The sequence below is a fragment of the Urocitellus parryii genome, chromosome 1 (genome assembly GCF_045843805.1).
Source record: "Urocitellus parryii isolate mUroPar1 chromosome 1, mUroPar1.hap1, whole genome shotgun sequence".
Taxonomy (NCBI): Eukaryota; Metazoa; Chordata; class Mammalia; order Rodentia; family Sciuridae; genus Urocitellus; species Urocitellus parryii.
The window spans coordinates 105,843,514-105,870,567 of NC_135531.1; the positions used below are offsets into that span (position 1 = coordinate 105,843,514).

General features: G+C 34.9%; 2 protein-coding genes across 3 annotated transcripts in view; both read right to left on the minus strand.

The window, feature by feature from the left end:
- Nucleotides 1–567: 567 nt before the first annotated feature.
- Minar2 (membrane integral NOTCH2 associated receptor 2) lies at nt 568–16,296 on the minus strand. The gene is made up of 3 exons (XM_026408508.2): nt 16,120–16,296; nt 4,389–4,616; nt 568–747 (listed from the first exon to the last, which is right to left on the minus strand). Exons 1-3 carry the CDS (start codon nt 16,294–16,296, stop codon nt 568–570), a joined length of 585 nt encoding a protein of 194 aa, XP_026264293.1.
- Nucleotides 16,297–23,675: 7,379 nt separating this feature from the next.
- Adamts19 (ADAM metallopeptidase with thrombospondin type 1 motif 19) overlaps nt 23,676–27,054 on the minus strand; it is a 264,305-nt gene continuing 260,926 nt past the window's right edge. For both annotated transcript variants that reach the window (XM_026408507.2, XM_026408506.2), the window contains one exon: nt 23,676–25,250. In XM_026408507.2, the coding sequence (XP_026264292.2) occupies nt 25,099–25,250 (152 nt within the window). In that variant the 3' untranslated portion in view covers nt 23,676–25,098. The remainder of the gene's footprint in view (nt 25,251–27,054) is intronic.

A 27,054-nucleotide genomic window follows, 5' to 3' on the forward strand; every position in this document is an offset into this window, starting at 1 on the left:
ACAATTAGATCTAAATGTAATTAACTAAATAACTCAGGCCTGTCCAAGTTTAATCTTGCTAAAATGGTAACATGAAATAGGGTCATTATAAATGATTACTAGGAAAACAAGAATAGGTTTGAACAAAATCTCCCCCACTCCCTCCACCTTGTTTTAAAAAACGATTGGCTCATACTTCCTTTGTGCCTACAGGAGAATGGGGTGGAGAGGGGTGACTCGTATTTTAAAAAACAAGATGAAAATGACTCGAGTATTGAGACAAACCTGCTGACAACCCATGCTCTTTTACTCTTTCTTGAAATGATTAATTTTGGTTGCACTACAGTGACTTTTCTGTGGTCTGAGCCTCAGGATCCCTGCTTCCCTAAGGACAAAGCACAGGCTGGAATTTGTACACAGGTTTCACAGAAGAAAGCAGAGAAGCCAGCATGTCACAATGTTCACATTCTACAGGACGATTACACTGAATTGCACAGGCAACAATACATTCATACGGCATGAACATGTTTTCCTGCAAATGTTTAGAAAGCTTTTTAAGACATTCAAAGGGACTCTGTGGCAATTTCTTTAGGTGAAAAGAGAGCTGATAGTCACTATGGTAACCAAGATGGAAGTAACGAGGAGTAAGATTAGACCCATGCGACATAATTTTGATCGCTTTTCACGCTTCTTCTTCTTTTTCAATAAGGTGTCAAAACCCGGCGTGTACATATCTCCCAACCAAAATCGTAGGTCATTGGGATTTTCCTAAAAGAAAAGTACACAGAGAATATCATTAATCAGTGATCAGTCAGTGTTACAGACTAAAATTGCACAACAAGACACTGTCAGAGATCCTGAAGGTCCATATTAAGGTTGTCCTGGGTGAGGCTTAGGTGACACAGCTCGAGTAAGAGAGGCTTGACTTCCCTGAATGTTAAAGAAGCCCACTACAGTCTCCTGGCTGACCAGGGATCCTGCAGCTAATTTATAGGTCTGCATCAGAATTCATTAGAGAACCTGAACAATTTCTTATTAAATTGCTGACATTGGAGGTTCAGAAAAAAAAAAAGTTGTTTCTGTCATCTTTTAGCCAATTTAGTATTTTTTATACCTTATAAGTAGTGTGTATAAATTAGGTTAGTAAGCTGATATAGAATTAAAATTCCTTGCTTTAGGTGAACCTTAGGGGTTTGATTTTGTTTGCATGGCAGGGATAAGCATATTTGGTGAGCTTGTTCAGTAAACACACAGCTGATTTCCATGGAGAGAGAATAAGATGAAGTGTCAGGAGTCCATTCTGTGATTTTCAACCTGTTGGTCTCCCTTGTAGAGGGCTTCAGCTTGTCTGCCCTGCAGAAGCTTCACAACCATTTGACCTTCTAAAGAAAAGACCCAGTATTTCCTTTCTCACGCAGGTTCCTGTTCTCTCTGTTTCTGTTTCACTGACTTCATGTTCCTTTCATTCCCAGAGAGTCATCTTCAAGTGAACCTGCTCTCCTACATCCAATAAATCACCTGCAAACTCTACTGTCCATACATTTGAAAAATCACATTTCTTCTTATCCTCTGCCGTTTTAGTGCTACCGATTCAGTGTCCATGCCTGACACCTAGTAGGCATGCAACAAATTTACAGGGAATGGTGAATTGCCACTTTCACAAAGTCACTCCAGGCCTCATTATTGCTCTCCTGGATGCTTGCAAGGGCAGGAAGCAAGCTGCCCACCCTCTCCCTGCCTTTCCAGTCTCAGGGGACATAAAGTCAGCTGGAGTGTGGCACCACCGGCTTCCACAGCTGTCAATCTCAGGGTTCACTGAACTAGCTTCAGACTTCTGTGTGCATGGCTAGGAGAGGAATGTGCATGCATGCAGGGAGCTGGGGTACATCTGGCAGTGGCATTATAGCTCTTCCATCACTGTGGTATGAGTTTGAACTTCTTAGTCTTAGAAATGCTCAAATACTACAATAAAATTTGGAAGACCCGTACTTAAGGATATTGATATATAAAAATATTTGTCTACCTTACTCTTATCTTTCATCTTATTTGAGTCCTAATCAGAGGTCTGCATTGTGCCAAGTTTCATGCCTCTATTGTCCATTAAAATCTTTCATCATGGAGAATATCCTTTCTTAAATTCTGCTTCTGGCCTCAGGTACCTTAACCACCCATAAATGGTGTCAGAGTTTCAGAAAATATGTTAGGGGTTCTGTTGCTATATATTAGATGAGGGTAGAGTAATAATTAAAGAAGTTAAATTATGGAGGTATAGGAAGAAATTTTAATATAAACAGAAGCCATGGCTTCCAGAAGCTTCCCTCAGGAAATTAGTGCTGTAGAATAGTGTCATGAGGTCCATGAACAGGCCTGAGAAAGGAGAGTGTGTGTGTGTACACATAGAGGGTGTGGCACAGATTGTTGTTTTCAGCAAAACAATGTGGCATTTATGTTTATGTTTGATCTTTCCAAACATAATTCACATACTTGTTCAACTTATAAAAATTAGTCTTCATTGCCAATCATCTTCCATTTCCTTAGATTAACATTGAAACTTTTAAAAATTAAAGTTGCTTAAGTGATACATTAAACATTATAATGCTTAAAACAGGTTCAACACATCTATCTCCTCCAATATGTATAATTCTTCATAATTGAAAGTGATCAGTATCTTTCTTCTGGCTTTCTGAAATGCACACTACTGAACTGTCATCTGCAGTCACCCACCTTCTGTGAATAACAGCCTACCATAGCTTCCGTCTCCTGCCCAGTTGCAACCGGGTAACCATCCATCAGCGTTCCCCATCCCTGATCTCTCCTATTCTCAAACATTTTTTGTCTTTATTTCTTAGTCTATTTCCCCACCATTCTATTACATTGACTATGGCTCTTGCAAAACTGGACTCCCTACTTCCACACATTCTCTCACTTTCCTGTATTTCTGCCTTTGTTCTTGCTGCTCCAGCAAGAAGAGCCTCCCCACTCATGTAAACTATCCCCATTTTTTTAAATTGTGCACACCCTTCAAGCTCAAACAAAATTAATTTTGTCATGTAGTCTTTTTTTTATGATTAGGGCTGATTTTTATACCCTACCAGATCTTCCCAGCACTTCTAACTATGATTGCACTCATCCTGTGGTGTCTTGTTCTTAGTGTTTGTTAATTTGCTCAGTTAAATAAGTTTTTTGAGAGCAAGGACATAAAATCCATCTCTACATTTCATTCTCTTCTCATGAACATAAATAATAGACACAAACAAAAGCATGTGGTCAAGAAATGTTTGGAAATTTGGAAATAAATACATTTTTTTTTCTAGCAGTAGATTAGAAGTCCTGACCTTAAACCTCCTGTTAAGAAACCCAAGATTTAAAGAAGAAAGAAAAGGAAAAGACATGTACATGTGGGGGAGAATCTGCTTTGGAAATGACTTGGAAAGGGTCTACTGTAAGGAAGAGATAGATTCAATAATGTAATTTATGAAACATCAAAGATTCTGGACCAGAAAGTATATCAAGGAGTGCTTAGACGAGATTTTTAAAGTGTGGGTAGAACTTAAGGGGATATGTACTGTCCCCTTCAAAGGAAAAAAAAAAATAAAGGCCTCTGGTACTTCAGGTATAAGGCTTGGAACAGATACACATTTTTTCAAAAAGGTACTTGGAAAATGTCAGGCTTTATTGGCCCAAGGCAGATGAAGACAAGCCAAGGCTGGTTAGGAATCCAGTCCTTTCAGAAAACAGAGGGCCACCCTCTCTGCTTTTCAGGTATTTCTAGGTTTTCTGTTTGTGGGTGACATCAGGAAAGAAAAAAAAAAGAAAAGAAAGAAAAACTTAAGTTGGGTTTAAACTGGGTGAATGAGTTCATTGCATACTTTTGCTGTGTTGAAATGTTTTTGTTTTGTTTTGTTTTGTTACTGAGACACAGGAAAATGACCAAAATGTAAATCTTAAATCATGGGGTGAGCTTGAAATGAAATGATCTCTGTTAAGAACTCCCTTGCCCAGTACCTAAGACAAAGCACTTAAATATTTTTAAATAAATACAGGATGGGAAATAGATTCTTAAATGTTCATGAATGAAATGGTTACAAACTAGGGGAAAACAGATAATCTTACCAAGTAATTTTCAAAAACATTTTATCTTCCCAGAAAAATCTTTGTTCAATGCCACATTATTTTTTTGTTCTCTCTACATTATATAGATGCCAGTAATGACTGAAATTGTAAAACTCAAAACAAATAAACACAGATTTTGACTAAGAGGGAGAAAGCAAAGTCAGAGGCCCAAATAATCTGAAACATGGAGACTCTGTCTAGTAAAGAGTGCCTGCCATCTCACTAACACTTTCTTCTAGGGTTATTTAATTGATCCCCCTCATCAAATGAAGAAGGTGTTTCTTAGTCTTAAATACCTTCAGATGTCCCGAGAGGTTTGTGTGCAGGGAATGTTTATCGTATTCCTCAATGGTCCATGAAGGGTTCTTTTTTCTTTCTTCCATAGCTTCCTCCATACTTAAGTCCCCATACAGTGGATTATTCTTCATGACTGAGGACATGGATGGTGGAGGGCTATCAGGAGTGACAGAGCCCTCCCTGCTGGATCTCTTAGTTCGCTGAGCAGCAATATCCTTCTTTTCTCTCTGTTAAGAGACAAAGAGACAAGACTTCTCTAATAAATGGCCTCCTGATGGTAGAAAGTGCCATTAAGATAACTGGACCTGAAAATTTGCTGATTCTGCCTACAAACCTAAGAGATGAGGCCAATGAATGAGAAAGGGCTGTGGTACCTACTTTGACTTAGAATCTTACCATTAATTAAATTTTTTCCTTACATGTGATCTTATTCTGAGTTAATATTCATTTAAAGGCTATTTTATAATAGAATAGAGATAGAATACTATTCTTTAATTCATCTGGTAGAATTCTGAACAAAGCCAATTTTCCCAGCTTACTTGAATTTTGATCTAGTGACATTATGCATCACTCTATTTTGCATTCCATGACTGATAAAATTAATATTTAACACCGTTGTATTAATCCAGCAAATTCAAGATTAAAAGACATTTAATAGATATGCTTTGGATTTAAAAATGCTCTCTTGGCTCCTATTTCAGACAGCTTTGAGGACTGGTCCAACTTATCATTGTACTCTTCTATGTGTCTACAGACCAGCCCTCTGCTAGATGGCTCACATACTAACTTTCAGATCTTGAGAAAAAACATTTTCAATGCAGCACAATGTGGATTTAGAGAAGTACACATATGATGACTGTGTGTCTCAATAAATATTCACAAACCCCATAAATCCAGTTTCACATCCAGAGCAAGGAGCTGGATGTCAGTGGCTCATTTCCTACCCATTTCCCAGCTCTACCCCTTGCTGGGTCCAGTCACCCCAAATGCTAACAGCAGAGGTTAATGTGGACTCATTTTGTCATTTATATAAGTGTAATCATACAATGCCTGCCTTTCTGTGTCTGTCTTATCTTTCAGAATTTTACGTTGATGCGATATTTCCCCCTTCAGAATGACAAAGATGTCCTGAAGGCGGAAAGTTTTTAAATTAAAATTTATTCATTATCTAAGTAGAAATTGATATCAAACAGAAAAGCCCTATAATTGACAATACCATTTCAGTAAATGTATTTCCCATACTGAAACCTTCATAAACAGAAAAGCCCTAGAATAATGCTGTATTTACTATGGAGCACAAAGGGAAAGAAATCTCACATTAGTTCATTTTCAGATAGCTTAAACCATTTAAAAACTGGTGACCCACTTCCTTAATTGACAATACCATTTCAATAAATGTATTTCCCATACTGAAACCTTCATAAACAGAGAGAATTCAACAGGATTTATCTCCTCTCAGTCATATCTGTGATGATCAATATATAATGTCCTCAGCATCTATTGGGATACATGTTGGAATACATGAATATATATATATATATATATATATATAAATTATATTTAATATATTTAAATATACATTGAATATATATATGCTGAAGTTGTAAACTAGTATTATATATAATTTCATTCTGAAATGGCTGGTAACAAAAGAAAAGAAGTCATCTAGATAAACCATTCACATTCTCCTTGGTGTTGAGTTTCCCCTCTCTTAATCCATGCATTTTTCACATACTTAGAGATCAACTTGGAGATTCTTTCTGACTTTAATAGACTCTTGGTCTGCTCAAAGTCAATTTATATTCTTTTACACCACAGTGTGCCATAAAATAATAAACCTTTGACTTGCATTTATCTTAAAAATGGATGGCTTCGTAAGTAATGTTTCAGAATTGAGCAAAGAACAATTTGATAAGAAATTTAGATTGCTTGAGCTTAACATAATTCTGACTCATTTTTTTTCCCTTCAAGTCTAGACATCTTTGATCATTTCTGAAGAGGATAATTCTTCTGACATTGACAAATTGGCTTTGTTAGGTTACTTGTCTGCTGAACTGTTACTTGCTTCCTAAATAAGAAAGCTCTATAATGAAGAAAATAAATTTGGGGACTCACGAAAAAAAAATTAAACACACTATAAGAATGTCTATAGTCTTAGAAAAACTAATATTTAAAATATAGCATAATAATCTGAGATACACATATACATTCTAAAAGAACATTCAAGTCCTATTTCTGGACTATGTATCTTGAAAGTTTTGAGTTTTATCTTAGATTAAGGTGTCATTGAGTTTTGCTCTGAATGTCAACTTTACGTTTGAAAGACATGTCAAGGGAAACTGTAACTTAACTTTATTAAGAATCTGATGGAGGCTGGGTGTGGTGGTACATGCCTATAATCCCAGTGTGTATGTGTGCATGCGTGTATCTGTGGTGGGGATGTAGTTCAGTGATAGAGCACCTGTCCAGCATGTGGGAGGCCCTGGGTTCAATCTCTAGAACTACCAAAACAAAACAAGTATATGGCAAGATTTAAAGAATACTCGTTATAGTTGAGATTCACTTGTATTTGAATATTTTTAAGTAGCAGAAAGAAAATTTAAAAAAAGTATAAATCCAACTCTAACCTTCCATTTTGTTTGACATTCTAGATAGAATATGTTTACCCAAGGAAAATTCAAGAGCAATTCCATTGTTTTAATCAGATAGATTCTGAAGTACATTAGACTTTAAAACACTTAAGGAAAGAGACACTTAAAAACTTTATCTAGACTTTTCTGGATCAAACCATTACTTTGTTCATTTGTTCTTTATATAGCTGATTATTATACCTTTAATATGCAAGCAAAATGTCATTTAATAAAGAGACTGAGATAGAAAGACATATGCATTCAAAAAACAGAAAGCAAGAGGCCATTAGGGGAAAACCCTCTAAAAAATGTAGTTCAGGAAGAGGAAATTTGGTAATAGAAGGAAAAATTAAGACGCAAGAAGGGATTCTGAGAAAAGTAAAAGAGAGAAAATTGATAAATTTCTTGCAAAATGGAAGAAATAATATTTGCTAATCTGTGAGTTTTAAAATAAGAAGCGAAAATACTGGATAGTGATAAGTTTAAGACATATATTTTGATTAGGGTATATGAGGAAATAATTTCAGTGAGAGCATAGAGATATCACTAAAAATAGAAAAAGAATATATAACTTTTAAATCAATGGAACACTAGAAAAAAATAAAGGCAAGTTGATTGATCTTTAAGCGGACTAAAACAATGAAACAAAGAATATAGATGAAATATATCAAGAAAATAATCATATTAAAAATGAACAGACTATGGGCTGGGGATGTGGCTCAAGCGGTAGCGCGCTCGCCTGGCATGCGTGCGGCCCGGGTTCGATCCTCAGCACCACATACCAACAAAGATGTTGTGTCCGCCAAAAACTAAAAAATAAATATTAAAATTCTCTCTCTCTCTCTTTAAAAAAAAAAAATGAACAGACTAAATTTCCTAGTTAAGTGACAGAGGTTATCAGATCAGATTTTTTTTTAAAAAGTTAAATAATGTAATATTTACAAAATAAATACCTGAAATATAAGGACTCAGAAAGTATGAGTGTGAAAGACTGTAAAATATATACTAGGAAAATATAAACAGTGAGAGCTGGGTGTGGGGGTGACTAGCTAAAAGCTCACCAATTTTGCTTCCCCCTCCTGAGCACATAGGATTGTCCTGAAGATAGAATGGGGCCCATTGACATGTAGAAAAAAATCAATACAGAACACTCCCAAGATGGTGCCTGAAATCTCCCACAAGATTCTGGGCTTCCTTTCTTCACTTCCTCCTATTCCTCCTCCTTCTTCTGCTCTTACTTCTCTATTTCTTTTTTGATGACTTTGTAGGCAATGGTTCTGAGATGGCAGAAACATAAAATGAAACAATTTGATATTCTGGGTCATGGTATTCTGCAAAAAGCATCTTCTGATCTTCCAGTTTCTCCTAAATGTGGTTTATTTTTCATCACAGAGTAGAACAGCCTACCCTCAGTGATACAGGGAAGTGAGAGCTTGATATTCCACAACTGTATGGCATTAGCTTAGCAGTCAAGAAGTGGAATGGGACAAAAGTGACACTGGAAAATGGAATGATGTTTATTCATATTATACAGTGGAAAACATTTGGTATAATTATTACCTGTGGTCAGGTAATAATCTAAAACTTTAGGAGAGAGACATGTAACTAGTCAGAGCATTTACATACATTATTACAAGGCTCAGAGCATTGGCAGAATACAAGAAACAGTCAGGCATGGTGGCACCCTTAGAAACTCAGTGAGACCCTGTCTCTAAATAAAAAATACAAAATAATGCTGGGAATGTGGCTTAGTGGTTGAGTGCCTCGAGTTCAATCCCCAGTACCCCCCACCAATAAAAAAGAAAGAGATGTAATTAGAGAGAAACTATGTCTCTCATTTTTCCTATTGAGAAAGAAAGAAATTACTATAGTAATCCTATTTCTACCACTGTAAGTTTATAGAAGGGACATCTGTTAGGTATAGTGACAGGTTTACCTTGAGATTGGTACTTCTGAAAGGAGGTGAAGGTTCTCAATTTAGGAAATGATGATACTGTATTCATATACATATTTACATAAAAGGTGATAAATATATATATGTAAGATATATATAAGGAATCTTATTTTTATTATATATAAATACATGGTCTACATATTTAACAGGATAAGATAATGGTAGACTCTAATTATAATATCAGTAAACACATTTTTTCAAGAATATATGCAGTTGGATTATGATATGTGACTAATGAAACTCTGACATGACCTGAAAAATCCCAAGCAAGATCTGGGGTTCATTTTCTCCCTTTCCTATCAACAAGCCTATAGAGATTCCAATACTATAGAGCTTCAAGAGGGAAGGCTTCAATTCTACTTGGAAATGAGCCTCTTGGGACAACTTTACCACCTTCATCATACCTAGTATGAATGAGAGATACATCTTACTATGGTAATTCAGTAAGAATTTATATATATTTGTTTCCACAGTATAATTTAGCCTAATCATTAACATACATATATATATATATATATATATATATATATAAAATCTTAGATATATGATATATACATACACACATATATATTATATGAGGAAAGAGACCTTCTATATATTATAAGTCACATCATACTATATGTATTGTATTATTATATGTGAAATATAATATATCATTATATGATATTTATAATAATATGTTATTATGATAATATATAATATCATTTCAGACAAAATCCACTTTGTTAGATACAAAGTTCCAAAGGAAGATGAATAAAAGTAGACATCACCAGTAAACTATAACTCTAAATTTATATGTATCTAATAAAATAACTTTTATAAAGCACAACCTGAATTATGATTATTTTTATATATGAAATTTTTATCAAGCATACAAAACAATTATTAAAGATGATTTACACAATAAATGAGCAGGTTTGATAGAGTGGCATATATGTATTTATTAAAAAACTGAAAATATTTCATTTTTAAATATACACTGAAATATTTCAAAAAACTTGATAGTGTGTTAGGCTCCAAAAGAAATTAGAGACTCAATATTATATTGATCATCCCCTATGACCCTAACAATTTAGTTATAAATCTGGAAATCATCAAGAAGGTAATTTCAAATACAAAATTTTGTAGACATTTAAAAATGCATTTTAAAGTCACAATAATTTAAATTTTAAAATTTAAGATGGAATGAAAGTGAAAAATGGTCCATTGCAAAATTATTGTATGGAGCTGAAATAGTATTTTGAGGGAATATTATGGGTATATATTCTTTTATATTTTATAAAAGAAAAATGGAAAAATGAATAGGTTAATAAGCATCCATTTAAAGTCTTCCAAACAAAACCCAGAGTAAGTCTAAGAAATCAGTCAAAATAAAATAATACGAAGCAGAAATAAAATAAATAAAATAGAATAACTCCAGTTATACAATGGAGAGAATGAACAATGTTCAGAACAATTTTTTTTTGAAAAGGCCAATAAATTAAAAGAATCTTTAGCAATTCTGCTCAGGAAAATCATACACAAATGACACTGAATTAGAGATGTAAAGGGAACATGAGAAGAAACAGTGGAGATAGACAAACAATAAGGGCCTGCCTGCAGATATATTCAGGGATAGAGTGCTTGCCTAGCATGCTTGAGGTCCTGGGTTTCATTCCCAGAACCTACAAAACAAATACAAATAATAGTAACAATAAAAAATCAAAAAAAAAAGAAAAGAAAAAGGAAAAACGAGAGAGAGAGAGAGAGAGAGAGAGAGAGAGAGAGAGAGAGAGAGAAAATCTTAACTACCTTTTTTTTTTTTTTTTTTTTTTTTTTTTAATGGTACTGGGGATTGAACCCAGGGGGATTTACTACTAACCTATGTCCCCAGACCTTTTTGGTTTTGTTTAATTTTTATTTTGAGACAGTGTCTTTCTAATTTGTCAAGGCTAGTCTCAAACTTAAATACTTCTGCCTCAGTCTCCCAAGTCACTAAGTAATCTCAGAAGCTTTAAAAACTTACATGTGATTAGGTAATTTCTTATGTAATATTAACTTACCCATCTTTTTTGTAAGAGAGAGAGAGAGAGAGAGAGAGAGAGAGTTTTAATATTTATTTTTTTTTAATTTTCAGTGTACACAACATCTTTATTTTATTTTTATGTGATGTTGAGGATTGAACCCAGCGCCCTGTGCATGCCAGGTGAGCGCACTACCGCTTGAGCCACATCCCCAGTCCTTAACTTACCCATCTTAATTGAAAAAACAGAAAATACTAATAAGCTAGTGATAATATAAGTTTGAATCAATAGTTTAAAATTTACCCCACCCAGCCCACACAAACTTAATAACATCAGAACAAAGAGATTTGAAGTCAAGTTCTAAAACCAGTTTCTCAAAACAAATAACTACTATCCTTCTTAAATTCATCCCCAAAATAGGAAAACAAGAATACTCTCTAGCTCACTTTATAAGGTTGGCATAAAGTTGTGATAGGGGCAGTTAAAAAAAGAAAATTCTAAGCCAATTTTCTTATCTGAAAATAAATGCAAAAACTATAAATAAAATACTTCAGCACAAAATGCTACAATATGTACCAATGATACATACCAGGATAATCAGATTTATAGACAAGGGTATTTTACCAGGAATATGGTAAAATAGTAGAATATTAATGAAATTCATACATTAACAGGAAAAATTTAGAGTTTTGCAATAGTTACAAAAACGATTTGGAAAATATTCAAACATATTTAAAGAGAAATCTCTTAGCAAATTAGGAAGAGTGAAGAATTATCTTAAGCTCATTAAAAGAATGGGCCAAAAATGTCCAGGACACAGTTTACTTAATGGTGAAATATCGGAAGTATTTATTTATTTATTTATTTATTGTTGTGGTGTTGTTTGATACCAGGAATGAATCCCAGGGCACTTAATCACTATGCAATAGACCTTTTTTGTATTTTATTTAGAGACAGAGTCTTGCTGACTTGCTAAGTGTCTCACAAGGTTACTAAGGCTGGCTTTAAACTCTTCATCCTCTTGCCTCAGCCTCCCAAATTGCTGAGATTACAGGCGTGCACCCCCGTGCCTGGCTTATTTAAGTTTTTGAACTAATACAAGGGCGTCAGTAATCATATCACTATAATGTTGCAGTGAAAGCTCAAAGTAAAGCAATAAGAAAAAAAATAAAGAAACAAAAGAGATATGTTTATAAATAGTGAAACAAAGCAGCAAATGACACCATGATACAGAGGAATATTAACATGCAAAATAAAATAAGGACTTTACCACATTTCTTGTCTTCAAAATTAATTTATAACAATCAAGGGTATACATGGCTTATTACTGTAAAATATGATTTTAAAAGGACTACTCTCAAGAATAATAAGTTTTCTACTATTTATATATAAATCTAATGAACTATATAGAAAATTTTTATGTGGAAAATTGTATGATATAGTTGAAAGCCATGTGAAGAATAGAATAAATAAAAAGATATGTTTGTGGATTGAGAGAATCAAAATCCTGAAGATATCCAATTTCCCCATTTTGATCTATATATACAATGTAATCCTAATAATAATCACAATTCCAGCAAGGCATTTTGTTTGTACTTCATGCATGGGTTTGTAGACAAATGAATATCTGTTCTCCAGGAACCACAGTAATTCTGTTTTTCAAATTGCTTGGATGTTTATCTTTATGAAACACAGATTTAATCCGGTGATTTTCTTGTTTAGAAATTTTCACTTATTTCTTCAAATTTTCAGGATAAAATTTAAAATCTTAGTCAAAGCATATAGATCCTTGGTGGCCCGACCCAGTCCTCTCTCTAGAACTTTATCTCCTGACTTCTACTACAGGTAACCAGGGTTCTGGAGTCCTTAACGTAGTATTGTCACATGCATGGTGTCTTCATTGCAGTCTTTAGAGTAAGACATTCAGGTCTAGTTTAAGAGCAGCAGAGAGGAAAAATGTGGTTTGTTGTTGCTGAATTCAGACCATCCAAGGCCAATTTTGTAACTGTGTTGGGGATTCTTTGAGCTACATAAATTAAGTATAACTTAATAAATCATGTTCTTAAAGGTACATACAGGTAAAACTATGAGCAACTTGATGATGCTTTTTGATCTAATTATAGATGGCAATTTGCATACCTACAAATTCCCATAACCATCTCCCTAAAAAAAGCGTAAAACTGAAGACTTTTGTATGTGCAGGGCTGTTTCAAAATAGTAAACAGGAGACTAAGAATAGAGACATTCTTAGTGAAATCATGACATATGTGTTCAGCAACTACCAAGAAAAAAAAATAAAACAAATATGGAGAGAGAGGGTGTGAGAGAGAAAGGAAAGACATTAGAATTTAATGAAAAAAAGAGAGCTATAGGACTGAAACAGAGTGAAGAATGGTGATTTTATGAAATGAACCTCGTAAATGACATCACCTAGAGATTAAGGAAGAGAAGTATCTCACCCTTGGCCTTTGGCTTCAGCTCACAAGTTTAGTCTGGAATGTTCCTGGGTTCTGAAACTGATGTGACAGAAGGCAAGAAAAGATATAACAAAGAGATTAGTCTGAAAAGATTTGGAAGTCCAACTGCTAATCAGAAGAAAAAAAAATTAAGAGGCCTATCACAATACCTGAAAAAAACACATTTTATTACTTAAAATATTTTAAGCAAGTTTTTCCTTTTTTTTTTAACCTCATTTTATAGAGTTGGCAGAAATATTTGGAATACAATTCTGAGTGCTTTCATTAGATACATGCCCCAAATCATTTTAACAACCAGATATATTAGACTTTAGAAAACATTTTTCATTGCATTGATGTGAAATTTATTGTAAAGCTTTTTTTTTTTTTTACTTCTCTAGTGAATGTATTTAGAAAGAGTAAAGTAGTGAAATCAAATAATATTTGTTTTCCTTGAAAACATGGGAGACCTGAATATATGCCTAGACAGAAATTGATAACGTCACTGGTTACTGACTTGCCTGAGAACAGTGCTTAGTTCTTCATGTTATATAATATGGTGTTGGTGCATGTAAAAAATGGCTTAGGAAATTTCCTCTGAAAGTGGATTGTAAAATTTTTTTTAATTATAAATTAAGTCACTGACATAAATCCAGTATATATATTTCAGAATTCAACTTGATATTTGAGATCTTCATGGTTCCTGTTTTAACCACTGAATTAACAACTATTTGATGGCAAGTTTGTAGGTTAAGTCCTTTTATGTTCCATGCATCCCAGATACCCTGCCCCTAAGCAATATATTTCCAAAAAATTAGTTGATACCACTGACATTTGTAAGGCTTTCTTGTGATTATCAAATTATTGTTTGGGTTAGCCACACAGCTTGACAGATATACTGAGTACATTCCTTACCCACTCATACACACAAACATCTCCAACCAAACTATCTATAAAATAATGGAAGTGGTACTATATTTATCTGCTGTGTTCTAAATTCTAATGAAAGGATAACTTCAATATACATTTTGGGATATAGGTAAATAATAATATATACATACACACTTCTATTAAAATTTCTTCCACTCTTACAGAAAACTGCTTCTCAATTATTTTACCTTTTATTTACCCTCAATTTTAAGGAAACACTTTAAGTAAATCTTGTGCTCATTTTGCAAATGAAAATACTGAGGCCTGGACTGATTATGGATTATCATACTGGCTTACTGTGGATTTGAGACAAGAAATCACGTTTCTAATTCTCTATTCCAGTTCTTCTCATTGGCTTAATGACTTCCCACCATGGTGAGGATTTTAAAACTGGCAGGGGTCACTTTCTGGGCCTAATACCTCAATACACCAGGCATATTCAGGGTCTTCTTTCAAGTGTCATTCCAACTATTTAAGGCTTTCATATGCCCAATTCTTTGAGAATTATTTTTTAATCCAACAAATATATGGATACTGGATTTTAAGATCATCAAAGGATTTAGGAATATGATGGATCTTTAAATCCAGTATTTTGGGTATTGAGGTAGGTATGGCACAAACTGACCAGCAACAATTAGATTCACTGCTTCACTTCATATTAAAAACTCTGTTGTCATAATCAGCTGCCTTACAATGGAAATAAATTAGAACCCTTATAGGTGGAGGAAACACTTACATAATCATTTGAGTGTGCTTGATTTTGAATGATCTCATGATAAATGTCCCTAGGAGCCCACAAACATACCACAAAGGAGTCACTTTACACCAGGACTCAAGAGCAGCAACTGTTCTTGAAAGAAAACAAATTTCTGTTCAGGGAATTTGAACCACTCCAAAGGATTTAATGACTTGCAGGGGTTTGTAGGTCAGTCACATCTGTTCTAAAATGAAATGCTTCTTCCTGTTTCTAAATTGCCTAACCCTTAACCCCATTAGCCTTTACTTCTTAAAACAAAGATTATTCCTGTTTCATTAGCTGTGCAACATCAGGGCCTTTATAATTTTTACAGCACATGGAATTCATCATAGCTATAAAGCTATAAAGAAGAATAATCTTCTCTTTTGGTCAGCAAAAAGAATAAAGAGCCAAACAAAGAACAAGATAAATAAGATCTGCATTAAGTTTGAAGGTTTGATTGGTATGTCATGTCTACATGGACACCTGTGGAAAATAAGTGTATCTGAAACAGACGTGCGCCTATCCAAGATGGAGTATTCCTGCGTGTTTCCCTTCTTCTCAGTAGGTTTCCATTGTTGTGCTGAGTGCTCTCCATGTAAATGAAGGGATCTAGTCTGAGGCAGAAGCTAGCACCAGCTGCCTCTGAGGCTTGAAAACCCCTGCATTGTAAGCTTCTGAACCTTTATACTAAGGCTACACCAGAAGGCAAATAGAGGAAGGGTCGATTTCCCTAACAACCTTATTTGCAAATATAACAGTTGGTTTAAAAATTATTAAGGGAAGGAGTAAAATGAGGTCTATACAAAATCTAAAACGCAGACAAGCAGAATAGCTAGTGATTGGAGGAGAATGAATGGGTGGGAGAATTCACACATTTTATAAAGACATTAGAGAAAGGTTGGAAGAGAGAACACTGCCTTGCACTCTGTTTCCTATAACCTTCTTTTTCACAAATAATGAAATGTCAAATAACGAGAAAGAAACAAGCCACCCAGATTTATATGCCCCCAGATCTTACCTGTGAGTAGACAAGGTTTTGCCAGTGTTGTGCAGCAGGATAATGCCCACCCGGAAATCTCGCGAGGCTAGCCTGCAGAAGGGCTGGGCTCCTCATTAAAGACTTCACGTCAAGCTGCAGGAATTTGTCAGGATGGTTGTTATTGGGCAAAACAGAAAGATCCATGTCTCCCTTCATCTACAGTGGAAACAAAGGCAGGCAAAACTGCTCCGGTCAGACTCCTCCATTATTAATGAGTCTGAGAATGCTCCGACTAGCATCTGAAACCAGGTCTCTGCTGCACTCAGAAGCCACTCTCAAAATGACATGTCAACACACAGGAACAAAGAAACAAAGCAGCACACTGCCCTTACACACACACACATACACACACACACACACACACACACACACAGAGCTTTTGAATGGGACAGACAGTGCTGCACTGATTAAAATAAATAGGATGGCACAATTAGATAATGTATGGCATTTAATGTCTCTCCATTCAGTCTGAAATAACAATCTGAGGGGCACAATTTTCTATATAAAAGCTGCCAGAATCTCAGTGTTATAGCTCATAATTTGGAACACAGGAAATAGTCACCTGGAGAGAGACACTGCTTGATTTTTCTCTCTGAATATTGCTGAGCTAACAGCAGAGTTGGCCCTGCCTAGGCAGCCTCACATGTGATAGGGAGTATCTTGTTTCTTCTCATGTTTGACTCCCAGAGACTTAAGCTCAAGTGAAACCTAATCAGATTCAGGTTGTCAGCTCATTCTGAACAGGAAAATGGCAAGAATTTGTTTTATAGTATGCTACAGTAATTTAGTGCCCCAACCTATTGCCTGGACCCAGCCACAATCAAGATACCTTTGACTGTTCCTAGCTATGTAAGCTTCTGTGATGTTTGTGTTCTCAGTTGGAACCAAAGCAAAGTTTGGATGATGTGATGTCTTAAGTGAACCCCTCTGCTGTTAAGAAAGCTGGGGACAGTGTGTGGGGGGCGGGGGGGCGGAGGGGCTATGGGCAGTGTCAAGCAGCAAATGACTATGGATGACTTTAATGGAGAATGTGCTGTTTTCACAAGACACTCTACTTTAGATGACCCATACATCTCCTTGGGAAACTATGAAATTCCATCTGGAGAAAGAAGAAAGCTCCCCACTTGTGAGAAGATAAAGGATAGATCCATCAGTGGCTTCTAAAAAAACATAGCTGTCTGATATTTTTGCATTTTCATAAACTCTCTGACTTAGCAGGAAGGTTTCCCTTCCAGGGGCAATGGGGTTACATGTGGAATGTATCAACACTAGATTTCAGAAGAGTGCCATGTAGCTTATAAGAATCAGCAGCCAGGATGTTCATGAACCAAGCAAGACACGGGAGAGCACTTACCTTCTTTTATAGCAATAGGCATAAGGGGATGTGTTTTAGCAAATATTTGTCCTACTTAAAAGTTGTAAAACTTAATCAGCAGTTAATATTATCTATAAGAAGTTTTCGGACACAAACTCCATTATTGTCTTATGATATTTTAAATACATTTGAGGTGATTTTGAAGTGTGTTTACTAGAGAAGCAATAAGTACTTCATAATAACAGAACAATTAAACCACAAGTGTTCTAAGAATGAAGTGTATGATGTACACGTACATGTGTTTGATATTTTCTGGGTTTTTCGGTCTGCTGCCAGAATACATCCAATGAACAAATATTTCTCAGACTGCTTGCTTTTCCTAAAAGATTCTTTGGGGAATAACACACATCTTCAAGAAGAACCTTGCTTGTCTTTGGCTCTCTGTATTGGCAAGTGGAGACACAGAACTTAGATCCAAATATATTTGATTAGGCCTTTTCCTTAGCCAAAGTATGAGGTAGGTGAAATGAGCCTTCAGTTTTCCTTAGGCGTTCTTTTAGATTTCTCTGCTATGCCCTGTGTGCCCAGAGGTTTATGCACTCCCTCTCCATTTGCAAGTTTATTCCCTTCCTCTCCATCTTCTTCCCCACTCCTTTGTCATCAATTCTCTTCTAACCCCTGCAGGTAGGTGACAGGACTGCAGCCAGGAAGTCAAACTTCAGGCCCTCTCTTCCTCTACTCCTCCCTCTCCCTGTGCCTCTGCTCCTGCCTGGAGACATTCCTTCCCATCAGTGGCTGTTGGTTACCCCCTATCCATCCTTCATTGGCCATGGTTGACACCTAGCCTTCTGTAAAATATTCATACATTTTGTACATTTTCCTTAGTAGATGTGATTTTTAATATCTACTTTGAAGCTTTATTTGTACCTTCATCTTTTTTAAAAAAAATTGTTCTTTTTAGATATACATGACAGTAGAGTGTATTTTGACATATTATGCATACATAAAATATAACTTATTCTAATTAGGATTCTATTCTTGCGGTTGAACATGATGTAGAGTGGGGTTGGGGATATAGTTCAGAGGTAGAGCAACTGCCTGGCATGTGTGAGACCCCAGGTTCAATCCCCAATACAAAAAAAAAAAAAGAAAAAAAAAGGAGCATGATGATGTGGTCATGTTTTCTGGTCATGTTTTCATATATGAACATAGAAAAGTTTTGTCCTGTTTGTTCTACTCTCTTTCCTATTCTCATCACACCTCCCTTCCCTTCATTCCCCTTTGTCTAATCCAATGAACTTCTATCCTTTCCTTTCCTCTCCCACTTATTGTGTGTTAATATCTGCATATTAGAAAGAACAGTTATCCTTTGGTTTTTTGGGATTGGCTTATTTCATTTAGCATGATAGTTTCCATTTCCATCTATATATGGACAAGTGTCATAAATTCATTCTTCTTTATGGATGAGTAAAATCACATTTTTAACCCATTCATCTTACTATCCTTTGTTTGATAATTTATTTAATACTTTTAACAGCCCCTATAGTAGATAATGCATTGTAAAATAACAGACCTATTGGATGGCCCCTTTTATTTGACTCATGCTTACAGATCCTAATGAAACCTTTTGTTCAACAAATAATGATTGCTGTTGTTTCCTCCAGTCTCTAAGGATGTAATTATTGTTGGAAATTGATAATTCAATTAAAAATATGATTAGGTGTACTGTTTTCTAATCTTCTGTTCCACCCATGATTTGCTTGCCAAAAGTTTTGTGACTATATTCTCTTCTACTGATTTATGATGCATAAATTCATATTAAAACTTAGTAGTTCTGCTTTGCTAATGCTAGCATTTTCCAAATTGATTACATGACACATATTTATTGTTTTTCCATTAATTGAAAAAACAATTGAGTTATTTTAGAATAATTGGTACATATTGGTTTATGGTTTCTATTTCTCTCCTGTCATTAAATCTTTTTATTCAAGAGCAAGGAAAGGTAACAATATAAATGAGTAAGATTTATATTGGAGGAGTACTCTGGTGGGAATCATGGAATCTAGGGCCTCTCAAATTTACCATATTGGTAGCCATTTGCTTTCTTTACAGCAATTTTTATAAAAAGTATTACTTACCCATGGATTCTCATCCCACATTAATTTTTAAAAGATTAAATATTGACTCACTAGATAAAAGTGACTATATTTTAATTTTCCTATTTCTCTCTTCCTCCCTCTTTCCTTTCTTCCTTCTCTTTCTTTCAAAATTGCACCACTGACCAACTGGAATATTTGAAAGTGTCCAGATGTGCAGTCAAATTATATGAAAGAATTTGAAAATAATTTGGATAGTTTTGATTACAAAGCAAGCCTGTGAGTAAGATTATATGAATCCTTGTGTTATCTATTATAAAACATTTTCAAAACAAATCGGAAAAAGGGAGGTAGTCAGGGTACTTGCATACACAGAATTTGGAGTTAGAGTAGCTCTATTACATCCAACTAAATTATGAATCTCTCTGAGACTCAGTTTCCTTGGCTATAAAGACAGTAAGAGAACTTACAAAGTTGCTGAGAGGTTTAATAAGTGTAGTACAGTGGTTAACATAGGTATACTAAGCACTAAAGAAGTTTGCTATTATTTTAAATCTGCATAAGAACATAAACGTTCAATTCAGTTGTCTCTGATAAAAAAGCTAACTCAAAAAATTAAAAATTAAAGCGATATTAACCATCTGTCTTCTTTCTTTTGTGGCACTGGGATTGAACCCAGTGGTGTTCTACCATTGAGCTCAGTCCCCAGCCCTTTTTATTTTTATTTTGAGATAGGGTCTTACTAAGCTGGGGGCTGGACTTGAACTCGAAATTCTCCTGCACCAGGCTTCCAAGTAGCTGGGATTACAGACTTGCACCACCTTGTCTGACATTTAACCATCTATATTTTAAAAATCAACCACATTTTCCATAAACTTCTTTCCTTTTGAAATTCTGAGTAAGAACTGACCAATCAAAGGAATTGCATAAGATGTGAAGGCAAAATGGAAGTAGAATTTATTAATCCAAAAGGCCTTTAGGAGTCATCCATGGTGTACAGTGGCTAGAGTGTTATTTTAACTCTTACCTGTAGTCTCCTGAAGTAAAATACATTTAAAGGGCAAGTCAAAGGAAGAGCTTATGGAAGTCTAATAAGTTTGACTTGAGTCTGTCTTCAAATGGGGCCTAGGAGTTCCACCCTCCTCACAGATATTGTCTTAATGCTGGGAGGTATTTGGCATAGACATACTCAGACACTGATAGAACCCCTGCCCCTCATTAGTGTTAAGATTGTTGGAACAAGAGCTTGTATGGTGGTAATGTTGATGGAAGTTCCTAGAATTCGAAATTAAATCAATAAATGCTTCCCTGAAGGGGTTTCAGAATTTCCTCTACCATTAAGGATTAGAAGGATGCAGGGGTAGTAAATTATCATTCCTTTTTAAAAAAATATTTATTTTTTAGTTGTAGTTGGGCACAATACCTTTATTTTACTTATTTGTTTTTATGTGGTGCTGAGGATTGAACCCAGGTCCTTGTCTGTGCTAGGCAAGAGCTCTACCACTGAGCCACAGACCCAGCCCCTAAATTATCATTCTTTTTGCCTATTATCCGCTGAAGACAGAGGATTTGAAGAAATACATTGGTTTACTACAAACAATCAGATGGTGCCCCCAATTTCAGTTGTGGTTACATATGTATTATAAGAGCAAATGAATATTTTGGGGGACCTAGAAGAAAAATGTTAAATTATTTTATTAGTGAAAACATCACCAGCAGTTTGGTTTAATTCAGCAATTATTTCCACTGTCTGCACTTAGGGCTTTCTAACCCACAGGGGCCACGGTCCCTTCTATATTGCATATGATAACATATTGGTCTACCTCAACAATGATTTCCTGTTGATTGGATTTGGTGAACAGGAAGTTGTAGCTAATAATACTATATAGACACCTTAATAATATTTATGAGTGCCAGAATGTGAGTTAAATCCTTTAAAATGTTGGGGACTTTATACCTTGGTAAAATTTCTAGGATTGTTGAGATATGGCTTTTAAGGTGAAGGACAAGTTTCTACCCCTGGCCCTTTCTAAGAAAGAGATATTAAAAAAAAAAAATACCGAGTTGGGCAGCTGCAGTAATTTAAACCTCATTTGGGAATGATGTTTTCTGAGACTTATTAATGAGTAACTGTAGACTTTCAGTTTTGTGTAATGCACAGAATAAGAGGTGAGTCTACAACCAGTCCAGGCTTCTGTAGAAGATATTATGCTCTGTTTTGACTGTATGGCACTTAAAGAATCACTCAAACATGAAGATCCTGGATGGAGCTTCTGGAAGGTTCCTATTGGTGAATCATAGTAAGGTCTCTGGGATTTTGGAGCAAAGCTGTGCAGTTTTCTACAAATAATTCTTTTTGCTCTCAGAAGCCATTTTGGGCTTGCTACTAGATCTTAGCAAATGCTAAATGCTTGGCTGTCACCAAATTCTCATGTAACCTTTACTGCGGATTTTAAATTTGATAATGAATGATACTCAAAGCCTATGCACTGATTACCTGAGTACATCATTACAATCATCAAGTGTACCAGATTAATCTTGAGCACATTCCGAAAGCATAAATAAATTCCAAACAGATTTTATTACTAGGGATCCTACTATGGTTGCATTGCCTCCTTTCTTCCAACTCATACCTACCTAAGGTCTCATGGAGTCTTTCTCATGACTAATTAACTGACATAGAAAAATATCTAGGTTTGGTTTGCTAATAGTTCTTTGCAATAGACTAGCATCACTCAGGTTTATAGCTGTATTCTACACCTGCACAGAGAGGTGATATTACATGGGACTACTAAGAAAAATTCTTAATCCTTTTAGTTAGAAAGAATGTGCATCTGGCAATTCACTTTATCTGAAAGGAAAAATTGCCAGAACCATGATATACAGTAATTTGTGCTTTGCAGCTCAAGATTTGCCTGCTTTGGCCGGCACTTGGAGCATGATCTAAAAATTAGTGACAAGGAAATCTGGGGGTGGATAGAGTATGTAGATGAACATCCTTGAATAGCCTACATACTTATATTCCATTTGACTGTTTACCAAAGAGCTCACTTGGGAGAGAAGGACAGTAATTATCAAGTAGGTAAGATGATGTGTCTTATAGATGTTGGCCAATCTCTTTCACCAGCCACCTTTATACTTGATCAATGGGCTTATGGACAAAGAAACAAATGATAGCAGGAGAGGAAATTATGCATGGACTCAGCAACATGGGCTTCCTTTCACTCACCAAAGTTCGTCTAGATAAAGTGTCTGTTGAGGGTTCAAGGTAACAATTGCAGAGAAGATATGGAGCCATTCTGAAGAAGGACAGGCCACCTTGATGGTAGATTGATTACATTAAATTGCTTCTATCAAAAGAGATGCAATGGCTTATTCTCACAGAAATAGTCACTTACTCTGAATTGAGATTTGCTTTCTCAACCTGCTATGCTTCTGTCAAAATACCATCTGTGAACTTAACAAATGTTTCATTCACTGATTTGGTATTCCATACAACATTGTTTCAGTTCAGAGAACTTGTTTAATAACAAATAAAATGTGGCAATGCTCATGCTCATGTAAATTTCCTACCAGTATCCCTTTCACCCTGAAGCAGATGGCATAACAGAATGATGCAATGTCTGTTTTTTAAAAAAATTACTTCTGGCACTAGCTAGTAGAAAATACTTTGGAGGTCTGAGGTAATATCTTAGTTCTAAGATGCTGTATATGTTCTAAATCATTGACCAATATGTGGTGCTATTTCTACCAAGACTCATAGATTCAGCAATCAAGGGATGGAATTGTGATTGCCTTCCTTATTTATTTTTCTTCATTCTCTTATTCACCTACTGTCTTTCATAAGATGTATGGATACTGGTTAATGTTACATTTCAGCAATTAAGTCAAAGGAGTTCCATAATTAGGAAAAATCTAGAAACCAAATTTCCCCAATGTTAAGACTAATTAATTAAATGTAGGTGAAAATAATGAAAGAAGTGTCAAGTACTGTGAAAGTTTTGAGGTCTTACCCTACTCATAATATATCAAATTCATCAGTCATTTTTTAGAGCAGAAGACACAAGACTCCTGGGTTAGAGACAAAGGATTTTATTACTCACAGCAATAAAATTGGCCAGAGAATCTGCATTTCCTTGCACTGGTTCTCTGAGCCCCAATTCACATAGGGTAACATGAAGAGAACCAGGTGACATCTGCACATGTAGGAAGGCTATATTATAATAAAAGAACCTCAATTTTAGAGAGCCTGAAAACTTAAAAAACGGGAAGCAAGCATGTTTGCCCTTTGTTCCAAAGAAATATACTACCTCTGTCTTCCACAATGGTTCATTGTATAAGAGTTCTTTAGAAGAGACTTCAGAACAAAAACAGACAGTGCCTTTTCTTGCCAAACATGTGGAAGTGTGAGAGATCTACGAAGAATTGTCTCCCAAAAGGAAGTTTTACATATTTTATTGAAAAATCTAAGAAACCATGTGAATCATGTACAATATTTTCTCACGAGAAAAATTCTAAGCTGGCTTTTGAACGTTTCACAGAATTGTAAAACTTTTTATTTTTTTAAAAGAAAAAAAAACACAATGAAACTACCATAGTATTACATGCTTTTCGTCTTTTCTGATTCTAAGGAAAAGGCTGAAAAATATTCAGTAAGTTTTCTCATTATGATTTGTGAGTCTAAGCACTATACTCTTTCATAAATCTGCTAAACGGACACAAGGAAATGGGTGGATCAATGCTTTCTTTGTTCAAAATATTTAAAAAGCTAAAATCTAATGACAACATGATAAAATAATACACATTTTGTAGGATGTTATCATTTCTAAAACAGTTTCTCTACACTATATCAACAGTGCAATGGTGATTCAGTGTAAATCATTACAGTGTTTCATTGTTACAATACTTGTGTTCAAGTACATGTTCATGAACATGATCAAAGTCTCTGCTTTGACTTTCTTTTCCATTATTAAAATAAGGTTATAATTACAGTAGAATTTTTCCTATGGATGTCCCTAAATCTGAACCAAATTCATAATACATTCTCTAAAAATCTGTTCAACACTATGAGGTTTCTTATGTTTACACATCTCCTGCAGATTACAGAAAATGGGCTAATTCTGCAGCAGGACATAAAAAAAAAAAGAACCATGATTTTCTCCATATATAACTAAACTATGCTAAGGTAGTATAAGCACTGTATAACTCAATGGTATTAGTGGAAAGTAGCACCTTAGAGACAGCCCTAACTTTAACTTAAAAAAAAATGTTTTTAAGTCTAATGATCTTTTTTTTTTTCATTTTCTTTTTATTAGGGCACTGGATCCAACTTATTCATTCATATAAATTTTGCCTTATAGTATAAATCAAAATGTTTGTATTACCAAAACAAATACCACATTGGATGTTTGGCAGGGAAAAAATAAATTAATTTGATTAAATTATATGTAATCTGCTAATATTTGGTCTGAAAGACATGCTAGTGTGTGTGCTTATAAATAATGTAACTGCAAAGAAATGTGAGCCAGCCAGCCAGCCTGCTAGAGGTCAACTCTTCTGCTGTAGCTTTTGGGCATAGAAGTCCCTGCACGTCTCACAGCAGCGCTGATACCACCGCATGTCCTGACATAGGTTCTTCTCACGGATCACTCGGCAGTATACGGGCCACTGATCACCCAAGCACTTGAAAGTCAGAGCAGCTGTGAAACAGAACACAACAAGTTCAATAATACGTTAATAGAAACCAATTTCAGTCACTTATTTTATGTATTCATTTTGACTCATATATATTACCTTCTGGAATGCAAAAGACAAAGACACACATGCACATAGACCTCCCCCCAACAGTATAATAAAGGAATAAAGGGAATGAATACTTCTTACTTATTAACTTTTAAAAGCTTCCTAAAGATAGATTTTCCAGATTCAATGGGTGGTACTTGTCAGTTTCCATGTTATGTCTTTCATTTAAACTTATTTTGGAATTGGGTAGAGAAGATTAAAAAGAAAAATGCATTCAGTGCATCCACCTCTGTGGGAATGCAAGTCAATAAGTGTTCTTATGAATGAAATTACTAACAGACAGCAAAATGAAAATATGCTCACATTTATTTCACATTCCTAGTTTTCTTTATGACAGATAATTATAGGTGAAATATCTGAAGATAATGTCTTCAGGCCTCTGTAAAATCAAAGCTGATTGTTACAAGTGACTAAAATTTGTAACAACAATAAAAGTGTTTAAAAAGAGAATCTGGTATCAGAAAATTTGGTCATGTAGATCTCATCTCAGTTTTTCAGAAATAGTAGAGAAAATGCAACTGTAACAAAATTCTTCTCTTAATCCTTTTTTTTTTTTTTTTGCTAGATGATACTTCAAAGACTCCAAGTAATTATTGGAGAAAAAAATTGTGCTGTTATGGAATACATGAATTTAGATCATCTACTTTAGGATTGCTTAACTTTTGTCTTAATTATTATCATTTTACTTGAGCTGATTATTTCTTAGAAATGTTAATTATTTGGCTCAGAAAAGAGAGTTTTTGTATTTCCATAAAAAACCCAAACTTTTCCATTTCATTGACTTCTATGCTTTGGAAAAAGTACATTTTGTAATTTAGCTCCTTGTGTTTTGGCAATTATCCTTCACAATTTAAATGGTTTTTCTGGAGATTATATGTACAGGTTAAAACTCAAGGTATTAAACATAAATTCACCCACTGACAACCATGTAGGAGAGCTGCTAAAAGACACAGAAATAAAAACTAATTCATTCATCAGTATTTGTCATGAAAACACAGGCTACATCTAGTTAAAATGCACACTCTACTTATTGATAATAGATTGTATTAAATAATAGGAATTGAGAATAAATATGGAAACATTTCATAACATTATAACTATATAAATATCTGAATATTACTAGCATTTTAAGATATATGATTATATCCTCAATGGTGAAAAAAATGATACCTCTTGTCCCATGGTGTAGTTCTATTCACCTGTTCCTCATGAAAGCCATGTTTTACTCTATGTCTTCTCAAAGATAATTTGTACCCAGGATCACAATGAAGGCTGTTAACCATGGGAAGTCTGAGGCTCATAATGCAACCTCACTTTTCCACAGGTATTAACTTACATGATCTTTCTGCCTTGACACTGGTCTGAAGTTAAAATTTGGTTGCTTCCTGTTAACTCTTCACAAAGTGATCTTGGGTGGTAAGGCATTAATTATTTCCTAGACCTGACTCTGTGTAGACACCTTCAAGATCCAAAGCAATTTATTCTTTAGGATTCATTTTTACCAACCTGGCCATTTAGAGTAAACCATATCTAAATAGATTGAACTTATTCAGGACCAAACTGTGCAATATAACTTCAAAGTGCTCAAGTTTTAAAGTAATATGCAAGTGGAAGAGCATTTTTATGTGTTATGTTTTCAATGTGGTGTGTCTCCCAAAAGCTCACATGTGAGACAATGCAAGAAGATTTGTAGGAGAAACC